This window comes from Panulirus ornatus, chromosome 4, assembly GCF_036320965.1.
Source record: "Panulirus ornatus isolate Po-2019 chromosome 4, ASM3632096v1, whole genome shotgun sequence".
Lineage (NCBI taxonomy): Eukaryota > Metazoa > Arthropoda > Malacostraca > Decapoda > Palinuridae > Panulirus > Panulirus ornatus.
The window spans coordinates 59,957,201-59,977,930 of NC_092227.1; the positions used below are offsets into that span (position 1 = coordinate 59,957,201).

General features: G+C 44.1%; 2 protein-coding genes across 13 annotated transcripts in view; one reads left to right on the forward strand and one right to left on the reverse strand.

Annotated features, from left to right (window-relative positions):
* LOC139766508 (uncharacterized) overlaps positions 1-20,730 on the reverse strand; it is a 1,237,960-nt gene that overhangs the window by 340,786 nt on the left and 876,444 nt on the right. The gene's annotated exons all lie outside the window — the stretch shown is intronic.
* The window catches only part of LOC139766471 (oplophorus-luciferin 2-monooxygenase non-catalytic subunit-like), a 175,379-nt gene that overhangs the window by 96,369 nt on the left and 58,280 nt on the right, over positions 1-20,730 (forward strand). For 3 of the 6 annotated variants that reach the window (XM_071695166.1, XM_071695156.1, XM_071695158.1), the window contains exons 7-8: positions 13,827-13,926; positions 19,509-19,628. In XM_071695166.1, coding sequence (XP_071551267.1) covers positions 13,827-13,926; positions 19,509-19,628 — 220 coding nt within the window. The remainder of the gene's footprint in view (positions 1-13,826; positions 13,927-19,508; positions 19,629-20,730) is intronic. The other 3 variants (XR_011716912.1, XM_071695157.1, XM_071695175.1) reach the window with 1 other exon arrangement.

Here is a 20,730-nt window from a genome sequence, read left to right on the forward strand (position 1 = left end):
ATGGTTCCTTAGACATGTATACGACAATAAAGTCTGAATGATCACGTCTTAAAAAGGACTGAGAAAAACGTACACAAAGATGACCGAGGGTCGATCCTCAGTAGAAAGCATAAGTATGGCATGTAGAGAACTGTGGCTTGACGGCCTCGTCTTGGGGGAGAATGTCAGAGAGGAGGATCCTAATGACAACACCAGAGCAGATACCTCGTGTGGTTGTTATCCTGAGGGAGTGCCATGATGACGCAGCTGGATGATAAGGAGAGAGAGAGAGAGAGAGAGAGAGAGAGAGAGAGAGAGAGAGAGAGAGAGAGAGAGAGAGAGAGAGAGAGAGAGAGACAGACTATGGCAAGGGGCAGCTGTAAACTATATACAATGGCCTGAGGGACACGTCTGCTGGGGCACAATAAAGAAATCGAATATCGGAATACTAAAGACAGACAAATACGTCTAGAGCTTTAGAGGAAGAATACGAGGAAGACGCCTCGAGTCGACGCCCGAGAGGCACATTAGGGGGCGAAAGGTCTGACAAGCATCTATAGGAAACAACAGGTGGAACCATCGCATCAAAACTTCAGAATAGTTTTAGTGACCATATAACGCTACTGTGACACAGGAACTCCTTGATAAGACGTGTAGTGGCAAAGCCCAAATGAGATTCGTAACAGGACAACCTAAGCGAGATGATTCAATACACCGCTTGTGCGTGAGCCAAGAAGAAGACACCTGGAACAGAGTCATGATGGATGAGGACTGGAAGAGATGCTTCATTCAGGTGCTCGCCAGACGATCCAGGTATGGCTGGAACAGCTGGTGAACCATAATGACCAAATACACCATCTGGCCCACAGGAGGGACGTGGCCATTTGGAAGGTCTAATCACCACCTACACAACAAGCACCGACTACCCATATGAACACTTGCAGAACAAATTGATCACCTGCTGGATAATGTGACCTGATGATACCGTCGATGAACCGACCCATGTGGACAGTGAACAAGCGAAGCAGTTGGCGAGTGAGTGGTAATGATCATTACGAGGACTCGATACCTGACTGAGTGATCAGAGAAGGTAACAAGTATGAGGGGCTGGATTCGAATGCGGACTTCATGAAGTGTGACCCACGGGACTAACACATTATGGTGACAGACTAACCGGGACAACAAATACGAAACTCTAAAACAAGGCAACAGGTGTCGTAACGAAGCCATAAATTTATCAAACAATGAAAGTGACCAACTGCTGAAAGATATTGTAGACCAAGAGAGCAACTGGCCTGAGCTTAGACCACCACTCGAATGAACACAGTCACAATCTAATGTCTGATGAGCCATCAGGATGAAACGCTCAACGCTGGACGAAAATATATATCAAATATCACACCAGTGAGTCAAGCAACGTTACAGTTCCTGTCAGCGATCACTGGTGACCAGCCAGCAACGCCACGCCGGTCCCGCGAGGCGATGATATGGCCAAATTGTCAAGACAGTTGTGAATAACCGAGTCATGCCAGGGAGCTCGTATACCGCACGAGGATCTCGCTATTCAATCTCGTGTAGGTGCTCATGCGTAGGCCATGTTCAAGATCTCCTTCAATACTCAATATCGCGGGTCCTCATCCAATACTTGACGAGGTCAATGAACACAGACCTAAAACTATTATTCTCTTTTTTTTACTTCATTTATCACTATGACGTGCAGGGTTCATGAAATTAGTTGCCGAGGTAGAGATCTTTATCTACGAGAGACGAGGAGTGGCGGCTTCACGCACCCTTCAAACTCTAATAAGCTCGAGACTCTGAGCCTCTTCATCATTGCATAATACGGGCGAGTCATCCTTAATCAGATCCTCATTCTGATATTCCTAAGTGAAGTGTATGAACAATGTAACCGTTCCTGTCATATCACTCGTCTTCGCTAGTCTCTCTAGTTTGGCGCAGTCTACCTTCATTTTCGGCGAGACAGACAGACTTATCGGAAGAAAACGGACGAGTTTGCCATGTATTCAGACCCAGCAGTGTTGCAGGGATGTGGGAGACGAGAGAGGGTTTTATAAACTGAGGTGAAAGTCGTTACAAATGGCTTCTAGAAATAACAAAAAGTTTGTCTCCCGGTGGTACCATAACTCAAAGTTATCAACACCAGAGGAAATACAGAGAAAATACGGTAGTATGCATGCAGTGTGAGGGTTTGTTATCGTCCACGTTTCTACATGAAAAAAGGGACTTACTGACTATTAAGAATAGCTGGAAACATAGGGAGTTGTGTGGGATATCATTACCTTCATCCATGTCCATGAATCATTCTTTCTCATGTCTGTGGTTGGGAATTTGATTCATACATGTCCAAGCAATCTCTGCACATCAGGTAGCTGGCACAAAAATCAAGCTGTAGCCTTTTTCAATACTGTAATAAATGTGATCTGAAGACATACTGATGCACTGGGAATACACGGGTCATTGTAGCAGTTTTATCCTATTTGGTCTCGAGAGAGTTAGATGTGAATAGTAGCTTATACACGATTACACTTATGCTCTGTAATATCTTACGAAAAGTGATTCACACATCGAATGAAACTGTTTGTGCGTCTGACTTGTAAGTAATCTTTCACGGCCGACCCAAATAACTGGAGGACCTAAATTCTGGACGTAGGCACCTCAGTACCTGGGCAAAGGTATTTGAGGCTACCGCAGGTCGGCCTTGAAGGTCGTTTTCCAGCCACCAAATACCACTTTTCAAAAGCAATGGCTTTTGCTACCTTGATGATGATCCCCCACACACACTCCCACGTCATTCTCCTCACTCGAAATCCAACCAGAAGACATTGTGCTAAGTTCGTCACATGTCTCCTCACACCGCATCGCATCATGGTCATAAACAACCACCAGAAGTTAAAGGCAGGTAATACGTTTATAGAGAGATGCTGAACTCACAAGAGACACATGGGCAGAGAGAGAGAGAGAGAGAGAGAGAGAGAGAGAGAGAGAGAGAGAGAGAGAGAGAGAGAGAGAGAGAGAGAGAGAGAGAGAGAGGTTTCAGTGATGTTAAAACGTGCAGTGATAGGGTGTTTTCCACTGATGTCAAATCAGATGGGTGCATTTGGAGATGATGGTAGCTGAAAGTTCTGACATGTCAATCTTATGCGCGCATCACCATCATGTCAGCAGGGAACATGACGCTGTCACTCGGGTGTGATCAGATTTTTTTCTTCATTCATGTAGATCAAACGTAAGGTGACAGCGGAAGCTACAGACACATTGTACAATTCTAAAAGACCCGTCTACAACGCAGATCTTTTCGTTTCTATATCGAAGATCGTTTTACTATGACAGTGCGGATGAAAGTGTGTGTGTGTGTGTGTGTGTGTGTGTGTGTGTGTGTGTGTGTGTGTGTGTGTGTGTGACGACAAAGAATTCACGAGTCATTCTCTCCCTCAACTTGAACCCCAAGTTACAAAAGGATTCTGTCAATGATGACGAGGCTTAATGCGATCCAGTTTTTGTTGCAGACAATGACTGTTTCTAGGTAAAGGACGGATGAATGGAGGAGGGAGCGCTGCTCCTATTCTGCTAAAGTTATTTCTCTAAGACTGCGGGAGGCAAAAAGGAATTAAGTGACCAAAGAAGAATTCATCTTTCTTAAGTGACCAAAGAAGAATTCATCTTTCTGGATTGAAATTTTCCTTTCACCCCTGATGATCGTGGAAATCGGATTCAACATCTTAATGATATTCTACGTAAATCTGGTCCACTGACGTATAAAAAGAGAGTGAAGATATCTTCTGAGGAATGACTTCAGCAGTAACACGTTCAAAAAAAAAACAAAAAAAAAAGCTACTACGTCAGAGTACATATGTAGTCGCTAGAGGACGATCTATTCAAAGAAATCACTTGGGTTTTGTTGTGTGTGTGTGTGTGTGTGTGTGTATGTGTGTGTGTGTGTGTGTAAGTGAACGTATACTAGCTGTGATGTGGCGGTCGAACTAACGTGAAGTAGTGCCCGCTGTGCAGGAGGTTTATGAACGTACACCTGGGGCGTGGTGGTGGTGGTGGCGGCATGTGGTCTGTGGAACATTAATCTGCAGTCTGGGGTCATAAAGAGGTGGGCGTGTCCCGCCTATCTGGAGGAGTACAGTAGCAGATCCTCTGCAGGAGTTTATGCAGACGTGGATATCTCTACCCCACAGTGCAGACACATCTACTATTTCTATTGTCGGCGTGGAGGGGTACGCCCTATATGAGGCTATGTGAACGTTGGTATTCATCTGTTGTGTGAGGGCGCATGGATGTGGACGTATGGGTATGCCTGGAGGTGCTGCACATGTTATCTCGTATTGGGGGTCTGTAAATATGGCCGTGTGCTCACTATGAAAAGAGAACGAACATAGACATGGACATGCACATGCACCCACAATGTAGAGACGTGGACATGTGGATATGTGCCTTTGTACATGAGAATGTGTACATGTTGACGTGCATCTGTTATGGAGGGAGGAGGTCGTGTACCTGCTGCATGGAGACACGTAGATGTCAAGTCGTATCAACGTGTAGACGTGTAACCATATCCACGGCGTGGTGGTATTTCGGCGGGGACGTGGCCCTCCTGTGTCGGGGTTCAGCGAGGTCCACATACACTATACCTGTTGTGGGGGGACATGCAGGACACTAGCTCTGTGGGGATGTGTAAACTTGGGACGCTATCTCGGGCGTGAAGACGAATATATCCCCCATTTGCTCTTAACAAGTGGGCAGCCGAATACTGCAGGCTCACTTACAAGGGAGAAAATAATGATGATGATGATATGTTACGTTATGAATCAGATCTGGTGAGAGATGTCAAACCTAGTCCCAGAGCGAAATGTTAAGATCCATTCATACAGCAAAATGCCTCGATAACACGAAAACTGGATATATAGATAGAGATAGATAGAAAGAGATAGATAGATAGATAGATAGATAGATAGATAGATAGATAGATAGATAGAGAGAGAGAGAGAGAGAGAGAGAGAGAGAGAGAGAGAGAGAGTTTCAGTCGAATTTATGAGAACTAAATAAACGATTACACCCGTTGCAGTATATCGTGTTTCTAACAACTGTATTAACATAACAGTATGAAATATCTACTTATATATATATATATATATATATATATATATATATATATATATATATATATATATATATATATATATATATATATATATTGTATTAACTTTCTAAAATGGGAAACAGAAGAAGGAGTCACGCGGGGAGTGATCATCCCCCTCGAAGGCTCAGAGTGGGGTGCCTAAATGTGTGTGGATGTAACCAAGATGTGAAAAAAGGAGAGATAGGTAGTATGTTTGAGGAAAGGAACCTGGATGTTTTGGCTCTGAGTGAAACGAAGCTCAAGGGTAAAGGGGAAGAGTGGTTTGGAAATGTCTGGGGAGTGAAGTCAGGGGTTAGTGAGAGGACAAGAGCAAGGGAAGGAGTAGCAATACTCCTGAAGCAGGAGTTGTGGGAGTATGTGATAGAATGTAAGAAAGTAAATTCTCGATTAATATGGGTAAAATTGAAAGTTGATGGAGAGAGGTGGGTGATTATTGGTGCATATGCACCTGGGCATGAGAAGAAAGATCATGAGAGGCAAGTGTTTTGGGAGCAGCTAAATGAGTGTGTTAGCGGTTTTGATGCACGAGACCGGGTTATAGTGATGGGTGATTTGAATGCAAAGGTGAGTAATGTGGCAGTTGAGGGAATAATTGGTATGCATGGGGTGTTCAGTGTTGTAAATGGAAATGGTGAAGAGCTTGTAGATTTATGTGCTGAAAAAGGACTGATGATTGGGAATACCTGGTTTAAAAAGCGAGATATACATAAGTATACTTATGTAAGTAGGAGAGATGGCCAGAGAGCGTTATTGGATTACGTGTTAATTGACAGGCGTGCGAAAGAGAGACTTTTGGATGTTAATGTGCTGAGAGGTGCAACTGGAGGGATGTCCGATCATTATCTTGTGGAGGCTAAGGTGAAGATTAGTATGGGTTTTCAGAAAAGAGGAGTGAATGTTGGGGTGAAGGTGGTGAGAGTGAGTGAGCTTGGGAAGGAGACCTGTGTGGGGAAGTACCAGGAGAGACTGTGTACAGAATGGAAAAAGGTGAGAACAATGGAAGTAAGGGGAGTGGGGGAGGAATGGGATGTATTTAGGGAATCAGTGATGGATTGCGCAAAAGATGCTTGTGGCATGAGAAGAGTGGGAGGGGGGCTGTTTAGAAAGGGTAGTGAGTGGTGGGATGAAGAAGTAAGAGTATTAGTGAAAGAGAAGAGAGAGGCATTTGGACGATTTTTGCAGGGAAAAAATGCAATTGAGTGGGAGAAGTATAAAAGAAAGAGACAGGAGGTCAAGAGAAAGGTGCAAGAGGTGAAAAAAAGGGCAAATGAGAGTTGGGGTGAGAGACTATCAGTAAATTTTAGGGAGAATAAAAAGATGTTCTGGAAGGAGGTAAATAGGGTGCGTAAGACAAGGGAGCAAATGGGAACTTCAGTGAAGGGCGTAAATGGGGAGGTGATAACAAGTAGCGGTGATGTGAGAAGGAGATGGAATGAGTATTTTGAAGGTTTGTTGAATGTGTCTGATGACAGAGTGGCAGATATAGGGTGTTTTGGTCGAGGTGGTGTGCAAAGTGAGAGGGTTAGGGAAAATGATTTGGTAAACAGAGAAGAGGTAGTAAAAGCTTTGCGGAAGATGAAAGCCGGCAAGGCAGCAGGTTTGGATGGTATTGCAGTGGAATTTATTAAAAAAGGGGGTGACTGTACTGTTGACTGGTTGGTAAGGTTATTTAATGTATGTATGACTCATGGTGAGGTGCCTGAGGATTGGCGGAATGCGTGCATAGTGCCATTGTACAAAGGCAAAGGGGATAAGAGTGAGTGCTCAAATTACAGAGGTATAAGTTTGTTGAGTATTCCTGGTAAATTATATGGGAGGGTATTGATTGAGAGGGTGAAGGCATATACAGAGCATCAGATTGGGGAAGAGCAGTGCGGTTTCAGAAGTGGTAGAGGATGTGTGGATCAGGTGTTTGCTTTGAAGAATGTATGTGAGAAATACTTAGAAAAGCAAATGGATTTGTATGTAGCATTTATGGATCTGGAGAAGGCATATGATAGAGTTGATAGAGATGCTCTGTGGAAGGTATTAAGAATATATGGTGTTGGAGGCAAGTTGTTAGAAGCAGTGAAAAGTTTTTATCGAGGATGTAAGGCATGTGTACGTGTAGGAAGAGAGGAAAGTGATTGGTTCTCAGTGAATGTAGGTTTGCGGCAGGGGTGTGTGATGTCTCCATGGTTGTTTAATTTGTTTATGGATGGGGTTGTAAGGGAGGTAAATGCAAGAGTTCTGGAAAGAGGGGCAAGTATGAAGTCTGTTGGGGATGAGAGAGCTTGGGAAGTGAGTCAGTTGTTGTTCGCTGATGATACAGCGCTGGTGGCTGATTCATGTGAGAAACTGCAGAAGCTGGTGACTGAGTTTGGTAAAGTGTGTGGAAGAAGAAAGTTGAGAGTAAATGTGAATAAGAGCAAGGTTATTAGGTACAGTAGGGGTGAGGGTCAAGTCAATTGGGAGGTGAGTTTGAATGGAGAAAAACTGGAGGAAGTGAAGTGTTTTAGATATCTGGGAGTGGATCTGTCAGCGGATGGAACCATGGAAGCGGAAGTGGATCATAGGGTGGGGGAGGGGGCGAAAATTTTGGGAGCCTTGAAAGATGTGTGGAAGTCGAGAACATTATCTCGGAAAGCAAAAATGGGTATGTTTGAGGGAATAGTGGTTCCAACAATGTTGTATGGTTGCGAGGCGTGGGCTATGGATAGAGATGTGCGCAGGAGGATGGATGTGCTGGAAATGAGATGTTTGAGGACAATGTGTGGTGTGAGGTGGTTTGATCGAGTAAGTAACGTAAGGGTAAGAGAGATGTGTGGAAATAAAAAGAGCGTGGTTGAGAGAGCAGAAGAGGGTGTTTTGAAATGGTTTGGGCACATGGAGAGAATGAGTGAGGAGAGATTGACCAAGAGGATATATGTGTCGGAGGTGGAGGGAACGAGGAGAAGAGGGAGACCAAATTGGAGGTGGAAAGATGGAGTGAAAAAGATTTTGTGTGATCGGGGCCTGAACATGCAGGAGGGTGAAAGGAGGGCAAGGAATAGAGTGAATTGGAGTCATGTGGTATACAGGGGTTGACGTGCTGTCAGTGGATTGAATCAAGGCATGTGAAGCGTCTGGGGTAAACCATGGAAAGCTGTGTAGGTATGTATATTTGCGTGTGTGGACGTTTGTATGTACATGTGTATGGGGGGGGTTGGGCCATTTCTTTCGTCTGTTTCCTTGCGCTACCTCGCAAACGCGGGAGACAGCGACAAAGTATAAAAAAAAAAAAAAAAAAATATATATATATCCTCCCAGTTTTTCCTGCACTGGACTTTCAAACAAAACCTCACCCAAATCCATCTCCCAAGGAATATTGGACACACAGCGCCCTTACTCATGTGTGCAGTTTAAACAGCCAATGTACACAGAGACCAGAAACTGGCCAACAGATGTTGCATATACTGCCATTCTGTACACGGTATCCCTATATATGTAGGCTGAACAGCACATCCTGGTCCATGTAGGTGGCATACATAGCTAGGCTATACAACATACCGTGGCCCAGCATACATAGCCAGGCTATACAACATGCCGTGGCCCAGCACACACAGCCAGGCTATACAACATGCCGTGGCCCATGTATGAATCAAATACAGCCAGTCGAGAGCCCCTCCCACCCTCGTCTCCCGGGCCATCTCGTCAGCATAACCACCCCACCATCCGACCCCATCACACTCCCGGCCGTGTAGTCAGTATGGAGAGCTAGGGTAAACACCGTGCTTCTGGGCCCAGGTACATATCCAATCAACGTCCCACGACCTGTCCCATACCGCCTGGTTGGCTGCTAAATTAGGCTCCAGGTGTACTGACTATCAGGGGGGGTCATTAAGGCCCTCATCGCCAAGTTACGACCACCAATCGAAAAACGTTGAACACGTTCGCCCCAGTGTTCAAACGTACGTAATTCAAATAAGACACTGTCAATAAGGTATATGATCCTTGCCTCCGTGCTGGCAAACACAGCCAGTTCATACACCCACGGAGAGAGAGCCCTCGTCTTTTGTTATAACACCCGGCCAATCTACGCCTGGTGCCCTGAACCATGTTAGTAGATACAGCCGGTCTACAACACTAGAAGCCGCGGCTCGCGTTGGTGTGGACAGTAACCGTGCACACCGCCCCAGGGTTGTGTGTGTGTGTAGTTAGAAGGAAATGTGGAGTGTGGAGGCAGTACAGTGTTACGTCCGGGTGCTGCGCCCTTGTAACCCTCGAAATAAACCATTTGCTACCCACTCTGCTGCCGTCTCTTCATATTATATATTAATAATCGTGTACACCTTTAATGTGCAGTTCAGACAGTTGAGCAGTGTCGATGACAGAATCTTATAGGTGCAAAATCGTGAGGGAGGTTTAGTTATATGAGAGCAACGCCTTCCCTAAGGTATTGTTTACTCTATGACTGAGCAACGTATCCACGATTTCTGTCCATTTATTCCTTATTCAGACTGATACTGTATGTCCAGTTATGTCCTTACGTTCAAATAAACGCTTGTTTCCTTGAGTAGTGAGTAAGAAATACTCCACTAAATTTTTCTTCTCGTTTTCTTTTAACAATATGAGGAGGCTTAACTCAACGCTGTATTGCAAAATGCACTGAAGACATTCCATACAGCGCACTGCCCTATTTTTCAATTGCACTTGCTAGATAAAAAAAAATCTAAGTTAGGCCAAATATCTAATTTGTATATAATATATAATGTATATAGTATATATGTCGGTAACCACAAGGTAAATGAAACAAAAAAGATCCAAGTGCTTCCGCGACAATTCCTTGTAACTACCAATACATATATATATATATATATATATATATATATATATTTTTTTTTTTTTTTTTTTTTTTTTTTTTATACTTTGTCGCTGTCTCCCGCGTTTGCGAGGTAGCGTTAAGAACAGAGGACTGGGCCTTTTTTGGAATATCCTCACCTGGCCCCCTTCTCTGTTCCTTCTTTTGGAAAATTAAAAAAAGAACGAGAGGGGAGGATTTCCAGCCCCCCGCTCCCTCCCCTTTTAGTCGCCCTCTACGACACGCAGGGAATACGTGGGAAGTATTCTTAATCGCCTATCCCCAGGGATATATATATATATATATATATATATATATATATATATATATATATATATATATATATATATATGAAAAAGAGAGCATTAATACTGCCCACATAACCCCTGCGTGTCGCAGAAGGCGATTACGAAAGGCACGAGCGGGGGAGCTGGAAATCCTTCCATCCTGTATCGCTTTCCAAAGACGGGAATTGAAGAAGGAACTGAGCGAGGATACTTCCCTTTAAGGCTCAGTCATTTTTGTTCGTGACGCTTCATCACCAACGTGAGAAACAACGAACACGCAATGAAGACTATGAAACATACGTATGGAATATTAGAATATATTTAGAGAATGATAGAGAGGTAGATTAGATAAGTATAATGATATCAATGGGATGGTTTTATATCATTTTCTCTCGCAATTCTCCACAGTAGAGGTATCAGCCCTCTTAAAGATCACGATTGCGTCTGTTTAGCGATTCCTTCACAGCCTAAGCCCCATTCTTTTGAACCGGGTCTGAATTATATGAACTTCACCTTCGCCTCATATTGCGTCTCATGAATATACTACCTTCATTTGCAATTCATCCTCAAGAACTATGAATATATTTCCAGCGATAGAGAGAGAGAGAGAGAGAGAGAGAGAGAGAGAGAGAGAGAGAGAGAGAGAGAGAGAGAGAGAGAGAGAGAGAGTTGCTGGCGTATCCTTTTTGATGGTATATTATTCTGATATCAAGTCCTGACGGATGCTGGTGAGGCGGAGCAGTAGGGGAGTCTTTGGGACGCGTCTTTCACCGCGCTGTCGCAACATGGACCGTCGACGCATCCATGGAAGACGGAGGCATGAGTGACTCGATGAAAGCAATAGTTATTTCGCACTCTTGAAATCGTAGCTCTTGACTGATACCACAGAAATATTTGGATTATGGCGTTGTTTGGTCTTTTAGATAATCTCCGACATTTTATACTAGGCTTATGTTTTGTACTGATACCATCAAGTACCGAAGTGCCTCGTCGAAGAAGAGGAACGAACCTGGAACCTCAAATTTTTGCCCTACGAACGATTTTGCTACGTGGACGACTCTCATACAGTACACTGTGCCTTTGCCTTCGAGCCGTCAAACACCTTTTGAAAATAGCAATGTTGAAACCAGGAGTATACGGTGATAAATACCGTCCTAATGCGCCCATTGATCCAATACACGCAAGGTCAGCACAGCCTCGAAGCCTTAAATCCAAAGCGGTGTTGGAGCAACGAAGCCAAGATTTATTTTCGAGTCAACGTGTCGGCAGTGTGACGCACAGGGGGGAAGCCCAGAGCGTCAAAAGCGCCTCTCCCGAGGAGCCACAACTGGCTGGCGTCCTCACCACCAAGCTCTGACGTGCTGGGGAGAAGACGTCAAGAGGGCAAAAGCTTGCAACGGGGAATCACACATAAGACTCCTGACTTCATTTTTGGAAATATTCTCTCTTTTTCTCATTATCTTATAGCATATTCAGATGTAATATTACTGTAGTTACGAACTGGGTTAGGGTGCTCTCGATAATAATAATAATAATAAAAGTGATGATAATGATAATGAAGATGGTGATAATGAAGAAGAAGAAGAAGAAGAAGAAGAAGAACCGGTTCTTCAATCAATACGTAGGCAGGAGATGAAAGTACACAGAGAAAATACACATAATAAAGACGGTGGGACTGTAACAAAGGGAGAGAGAGTGTCAATAAAGTCTTTACTCGACCAACAAGAAGCTGTCTGTGATGTTCACAATGTCTGTAAAGCGAAGTTCCAGCGGTGCTTCGTATGACCTTGAGTGGGTTCAGCACAGCTGTGGTGCCGGACTACTGCTTGAGGACGAGGTATCTCGTTTGGCAGGAGGTAACAGCGGCGAGGTGGTGCGGTAAGTTTCTTCCCATGCTTTTGGACGAAGTCCAAGTAATATCTCAAGGAGGATGGGAAGACCAATGTATTTAGTGCTGCCTGATATGTGGTGTAAGAGGCCATCGAGGATGATCATGCATGCCCTTTTTTTGCACCTTTTCCAGTAAGCCCCGAGGAGTATGACAAGGTGGGGGAGTCATACATGAGTTTGGAAATAACAAAAGTTGTGTAGATGTTCTTGAGTTCAGGTGTAAGGGAGTCCAGATGTCTTGAGTCTACGACAAATGTAGAGTCGATAGCTGGGAGATTCCATGATGGTGCTGAAGTGTTTCTCTCACCTTAATACATCATCTTGAGGGACACACAGAAGCTTGGTGGACTAGACAGCCTGACGGGGACGAAGGCCAAGTGACACACTAGAGGAGGGGACGTGGTTGCAGACAAGACTAGTGTGCATCACTGAGGTCTTTGGTTTCAGTAATGCTGATGGGATTAACGCTGCTCCAGTTGCTGTGAATTCCATCCGTCTTGCGTTGTCTTTGCAGTTTCTGGTGTAATTCTTGTGGGTGTATTTCCTGAGGGAACGGCTCGTCTTCATACGATTGTAGTCTGCTTGTGGTCTGTGTTTGTCGTGGTCTTCGTAAATTTATCCCACGTTATATGGGTGTGGTTTCCCTTAGCGTGGTCTGTCGTTGTGTGAACCTAATTTTACGCCGGATGGCAGAAATCATCCCTAAACTCCAGTCCTCTTTTTCTTTTCTCTTTAATTCATTTATGATGATTCTGGGTCTCAGCAATCCCGAAAAGACAACTGGATTAAATTCATTAAGCAAACTTTGGCCTAAAACAAACATAGTTCATTTTCAATGAATGTTACTATCACCACACCTGACATATTTGGTTCCTCGTGTAAACAGATAGACAACCGCATCTTTGAGACATCAACTATTCAAAAGAACAAGCAGTGAACTAAGATAACGTGGACTAGGTCTTTTGCTGGGTTAGCTAAGTTCTGCCTTGCTTTCATGTCAGCGTACGCTCCAAATATCCTTGAAGACAATGTTTGTATTCCTTAAACCAGACTTAGATGGGAGGGGCATCAAATATTTAGATGGGAGGGGCATCAAATATTTAATGGGAGGGGTATCAAATATTTAGATGGGAGGGGGTATCAAATATTCGTAGGGACATAATATAACACGAGGAGGCCGCCACCATTTCATTGTGATACACAATACAGTTGGCTTATTTGTGCTCGGTCCACACTCACCTCCTCGGCTCTCATCTCTCTCTCTCTCTCTCTCTCTCTCTCTCTCTCTCTCTCTCTCTCTCTCTCTCTCTCTCTCACACACACCCTTGGCATATGTTTCCTCCAGTAGTTAATAAGAACGTCATATGTCATTAGAATTTCCACCACTCGTGGTTCAACATTTTGTTCCTGAGGTTATCATATTTCGTATCACCCTGATATAGAATCAAATAATTACCTTGTGCTGAATGACAGTGTCGTAATATCTTCCAATAAATAAAGTTCTGTGGTCAAGTTACATATTCTCTCACGTTGTCATTCACTACATCGTGGAAGTACTATTGTCTCACTTGACGCGATAGAGTAAATAATAAAGAAGAAAGAGGAAGAGGTGTTAGGTTAGGGAGGGTCTAGTCTAAATATCCCATGTCATTAACTATGTCAATGTCCGACGATGACCCTGAAGCATCTGGCGACTGGTACCTTCTGGTTCTCCACGCCCATCCTGAGGTCACTGGACGTCCGCAACTGTCACATTGAGACCGTCGGCCGGGACGTCTTCAGGGGTAAGTCATCCGATGTCACCACCTCATGTTATGCATCATTCATTCATTATGTCTGTGTTTTCCTGAGATATGTACATATATTTTTGGCTAAACTCTTTTTTCTCTTCTTTTTCTGGTTCTTCTTCTCCCTCCTCCTCCTCTTCCTCCTCTTCTTCATCATCCACAATAAATGTTTTACGTCATTCGTTCATTACTTGGCCAACTGATGAGATCTAGTAATCATGTACCTTTGTTCAAGATGTCCCGTACAGTATCCATCGACTTCAGGAAACTTCTGCTTATAGATTCCTGTCTACAAGCTATTAACAATGCATAGGGCAAACGTGTGACATGATCCATATGTGCTCTTCTGCAGGAGCTAAGTCATTATCAAGACTCGTAGTTTCTTCTTAGGCCATTACTTGACCATATCATTACCAGCGCTCACAAAGTTTAGTAAATAGATGTATCCTTACACGTACAACATTATGCATGTAGCAAAATTATAATATCCTACTTTTTTGGGGTGTTGTTTCGGGGCCAAATGTCAAAAAAATAAAATCTTAGGATTTCTGGCCATCAGTCGGACATATTTCAGCCAATGTCCACGAAATCTAGCACAATGGTACCTCAGCACATCCTCCACGTCATGATGATAACAAATGTGTGACGAACACTTCCCACCGTATGTGAAGGTCACAAGTAACCATTTTCATTTTCTACTCCTTGCCACTAATCCACGTCATTTTTGCCAACGTTGATGAAAGTCAGCAACCAGATATTTTTCAACGCGCCAAATACAACGGTTGAAATGTGGAGAAAGAAACCTTGTATCTTGCTTCACCCTGTATCTTACTACATTTATTATCTTGCGTCACTCTGCGTCTTAACTCACTCTGTATCTTGCATCAACCTGTATCTTGCCTCACCATGACCTTGTCCTAAGTTGTATCTCGCCTTACTCGGTTTCTTGCTTCACACAAAGTTTTGCCCTCCCACTGTATCTTATCTTTACTGGTTCTTGCATCACCCTGTGCCTTGCCTCATCCGTGCCTTGTTTCAACCTGTATCTTACCTCAATAGGTTTTGCCTCACCCTGTTTTTACTTCACCTAAGGTTTTGCCCCTCTCTCTGTCTTCCCTTGCCTTGACCTCCCTCTGTCCTCCCTTACCTCATCCTGGGTCTAGCTTCACCCTGGGCCTTACTTCAATCTACGTAGTTCTTGATTCATCCTGTGCTTGTGTCAACCTAAGACTTGCCTCACCCCCGGGTTATTCATCAACTCAAGCCTTCTTTCATCTTCTCCTGGGTCTTGTGTCATCCCTGGGTCTCGCGTCACCTTGGGTCTTGTGTTATCCTGGGTCTCGCGTCACCCTGGAACTTGTGTTACCCTGGGTCTCGCGTCACCCTGGGTCTTGCGTCACTGGGGGTCTCGCGTTACCCTGGGTCTCGTGTCATCCGAATCTCGCGTCATCCTGGGTCTCGCGTCACCCTGGGTCTCGCGTCACTCTGGGTCTTGCATCACCCTGGGTCTTGCATCACCCTGGGTCTCGCGTCACCCTAGGTCTCGCCTTACCTTGGGTCACGCCTCACCCTGTATCTAAAACTCCCTCTACTTCTTGCTCACCCTGTCTCTTACCTCACCGCGTAAGTTCAGTTACTACTATATATCTAGCACCACCCTGGGTCTTGCTTCACCCTAAGCATTGCCTCACTCTGGGTTTAGTCTCATGCTGTCATGCCTCATTCTGTCTTAACACACCCTTCATTTTGATGAACGTTTGTCCTGCCTCACCCTGCTTATCATGTGCATACATACCCATGAGTGCAGTAGACTCATGGGTATGTCCATGCAAGGTCTGGAAATACAGTGTGAAGAGCCGCTGAAGTAAAAGAACACGGTCACTACTGCCAGTGAATACGGATATGACAAACTGAAAACGCTGCCTTGACACCGTCCAGAAAAATGGTAATATGAAATGTGTGTATGTGCTCGTAACCTGTGAGGGATCTGTTTACTGTACGTGTGTATAGAAATATCTATTCTATCAATGTCTATTCTATCATAGTTATGATTATAAAGCGACCAAAGAGAGAGAGAGAGAGAATCTAATAATTTCAGATAATTAGTAAGTTTTTCAGAACGATCCCCCGAATTCACCTTCGCCACAACAGTCACTGCATGTTACATAGGTCACCCGTAGTGCACGCTGAACCTGGGTCAAATCATGGATAAAAAATTACGCCTAGGTAACGCGTTGCGGCACCGGCCCAGGGGTCCTACTGAGCAAACCTATAGGCACACACACACACACACACACACACACACACACACACACACCATTCCCAGCAGCTGTATCCAGAACTAGCTGATATCTATCAGCAATAAGATATCTATCAGTAATATCAATTATTTTTTCATCTTTTATGGGCCATTATTTTCAACAGCGGCCACATGAAATTTAGACACAGGAAATATAAATCAGCTACGGCAAGGCAAACAGGGAGAAGCAGTGCTGTTGTTCATGGTGTCGGACCAGAGAGAGGGTAATGTAGTCCATGTCATTCATACCGAGCGATATCAGGAAGGCCCGGGTCTTAACGCAAACATTATTAATAGCATTCGGCTGCCTCCTACCATGCCCGTCTAATGACCAGCGCTCCCGTCTGCAGAATGAGGGAGAGCAGCGCTCGCCTCGTGTGCTAATACCTGCTGGATCAACCACTCCGGCTGGAGGAACCTGGAGGAACCACACCTGATCTCCGTGTCTCATTCGAAGTCTGCATGGACCACAGGACCTCAGCACCAGGACCTGTTCCCCATACAATATAGATGAACATAAACACGAGCCTCCAGCAGTTCCCGCCGACATTCCAGCAACTAGTTCCCGCTGACATCACAGATTTAACAGCTCCATCATGTCCAGCGTGGACACGTCTATGAGGGATAACGACCCCACCTCCAGCTTCATCCATCACCCAGGCACACCCATGGAGACTAGGTTCTCGACATGTGGCTGCACAACTCTGATCTGCTCATTGTGGTGCAGTCTTTACTATCAAATGAAATTAGGATAATAAATTTCCAGCTGTAGGAGCTACTTGACGGGGGGGCCTAAGAGCAACATCAGGTCCCTCTCCAGCCATTCACATCTTCTTAAGTCTGACCGAGGTCTACCTCGGTGTGTTAAGGAAGCACATCCTTCCACTCCAAATGGTTCATCCATAAATTTTCCTATCAAGGAAACACTGGCCTCGCATGTGAAGTATGGCAGTGGACGTGCCTATCTTCGCCTAGTGGGCGAGAGAGGAACTGCTATGTCCCCTGAATATAACCATTAATACACGAGTGAGCTGACAGCATAAGATATGCTGACATATCTAATTTGTCCTAAATGTAATGGTCAGGTTTTCCAAAGTCGAGTAAAAAGCTACCAGCAAAACTACGGCCAAGAACGTAACACTTGTCAGTCAGTAAGTTATAACATAAAGCAGGATCTTAAAATGTGAACCATAACCTTTTTTCTGGAAATAAGAACACTTTGCAAAATTCCATGACAACCCTCCTAGATGAACGCGTCAGTTGCAAGATCGTCACGCGAAGCAGTCTGTCATCCAGCCAGTTGCTCATCTCACAGTCGATCCTATATGCATAGAGACGAGGCCAAACATAGCCACCGCGTGTACCAATTACTCTGCTGTATAACTGATCCCTCTGCCTTACACGTCCCCGGCAGTGCAGTGGACACAGTCATTGCAAGGCTGAGTGCACGCTGCACGTGAGGACGGTACATCTCAGGTGTAGCTCCTCCACCCTCCTCGTCCACGCTGCCTCGCTCAGGGTCTCATTCGAACCCTTTAGACACAACCACTGTACACTATCTTAAGAGACAACCACTGTACACTATCTTAAGAGACAACCACTGTACACTATCTTAAGAGACAACCACTGTACACTATCTTAAGAGACAACCACTGTACACATTCTTAAGAGACAACCACTGTACACTATCTTAAGAGACAACCACTGTACACTATCTTAAGAGACAACCACTGTACACATTCTTAAGAGACAACCACTGTACACTATCTTAAGAGACAACCACTGTACACATTCTTAAGAGGCAACCATTGTACACTGTCTAAAGAGAAAGCCACTGTACACTATCTTAAGAGACAACCACTGTACACTATCTTAAGAGACAACCACTGTACACTGTCTTAAGAGACAACCACTGTACACTATCTTAAGAGACAACCACTGTACACATTCTTAAGAGACAACCACTGTACACTATCTTAAGAGACAACCACTGTACACATTCTTAAGAGACAACCATTGTACACTGTCTAAAGAGAAAGCCACTGTAACTATCTTAAGAGAAAACCACTGTACACTCTCTTAAGAGACAATCACTATACACTATCTTAAGAGACAACCACTGTACACTGTCTTAAGAGACAACCACTGTACACTGTCTTAAGAGACAACCACTGTACACTATCTTAAGAGACAACCACTGTACACATTCTTAAGAGACAACCACTGTACACTATCTTAAGAGACAACCACTGTACACATTCTTAAGAGACAACCATTGTACACTGTCTAAAGAGAAAGCCACTGTAACTATCTTAAGAGAAAACCACTGTACACTCTCTTAAGAGACAATCACTATACACTATCTTAAGAGACAACCACTGTACACTGTCTTAAGAGACAACCACTGTACACTGTCTTAAGAGACAACCACTGTACGCTATCTTAAGAGACAACAACTGTACACTATCTTAAGAGACAATCACTGTACACTGTCTTAAGAGACAACCACTGTACACTATCTTAAGAGACTACCACTGTACACTATCTTAAGAGACAACCACTGTACACTATCTTAAGAGACAACCACTGTACACTGTCTTAAGAGACAACCACTGTACACTGTCTTAAGAGACAACCACTAAACACTATCTTAAGAGACAACCACTGTACACTATCTTAAGAGACAACCACTGTACACTATCTTAAGAGACAACCACTGTACACTATCTTAAGAGACAACCACTGTACACTATCTTAAGAGACAACCACTGTATCTTATACTCGTACCTTTCACTTTCATCTGACACTTAATTAAGTCACCTCGGACAGGCTTCAAGATTCCTACGAAAAGCAGCTGATTTCATAGAAGGATTTACAAAGGAAAAGAAAATCCTTCCTAATCTTCATTAATCTCACTTCTGTAATGTCGCTGGCAACCTACCATTCCTACGACGTAAATCAAGAGAGTTATAGGCCTCGCAGGTCTATTCCTGAAGGCGTCCTGTTTTGCATACGATTTATTTCTCGAACCGTAAACAGACCTGTTCTCAGAAGACCCAGACATACGTGAGAAATTTCCACATTTAACATTATAAACATCTCACAATCCATCTGATTATAAATTATTCACTAAATTCTAAAACACTATGAATAACCTATCCCCCCCAAGTTACATTTATATAATGTTTAACATCACTGGTACCTCCATGTCTTAGAATTATCCTTAACCGAGAGTGAGAAAGATCGATTCAAGTTACTAATTTTTCTTCCTTTCTTCCAGGGGTCGATTACAGCACCAAGGTCGACCTCGGTAACAATAAGTTCACCTCCATGCTCTACGATGTCTTCTGGCCAGTACTGCACAACGTCTCCACACGATACGGCTGGCTCAGTGTTATGCGTGAGTACAAATATATATATATATATATAGAATATATTTTTTTTTTTTATACTTTGTCGCTGTCTCCCGCGTTTGCGAGGTAGCGCAAGGAAACAGACGAAAGAAATGACCCAACCCCCCCCATACACATGTACATACACACGTCCACACACGCAAATATACATACCTACACAGCTTTCCATGGTTTACCCCAGACGCTTCACATGCCTTGATTCAATCCACTGACAGCACGTCAACCCCTGTATACCACATCGCCCCAATTCACTCTATTCCTTGCCCTCCTTTCACCCTCCTGCATGTTCAGGCCCCGATCACACAAAATCTTTTTCACTCCATCTTTCCACCTCCAATTTGGTCTCCCTCTTCTCCTCGTTCCCTCCACCTCCGACACATATATCCTCTTGGTCAATCTTTCCTCACTCATTCTCTCCATGTGCCCAAACCATTTCAAAACACCCTCTTCTGCTCTCTCAACCACGCTCTTTTTATTTCCACACATCTCTCTTACCCTTACGTTACTTACTCGATCAAACCACCTCACACCACACATTGTCCTCAAACATCTCATTTCCAGCACATCCATCCTCCTACGCACAACTCTATCCATAGCCCACGCCTCGCAACCATACAACATTGTTGGAACTACTATTCCTTCAAACATACCCATTTTTGCTTTCCGGGATAATGTTCTCGACTTCCACACATTTTTCAAGGCTCCCAAAATTTTCGCCCCCTCCCCCACCCTATGATCCACTTCCGCTTCCATGGTTCCATCCGCTGACAGATCCACTCCCAGATATCTAAAACACTTCACTTCCTCCAGCCTCTCACCATTCAAACTCATCTCCCAATTGACTTGACCCTCAACCCTACTGTACCTAATAACCTTGCTCTTATTGACATTTACTCTTAACTTTCTTCTTCCACACACTTTACCAAACTCCGTCACCAGCTTCTGCAGTTTCTCACATGAATCCGCCACCAGCGCTGTATCATCAGCGAACAACAACTGACTCACTTCCCAAGCTCTCTCATCCCCAACAGACTTCATACTTGCCCCTCTTTCCAAAACTCTTGCATTTACCTCCCTAACAATATATAT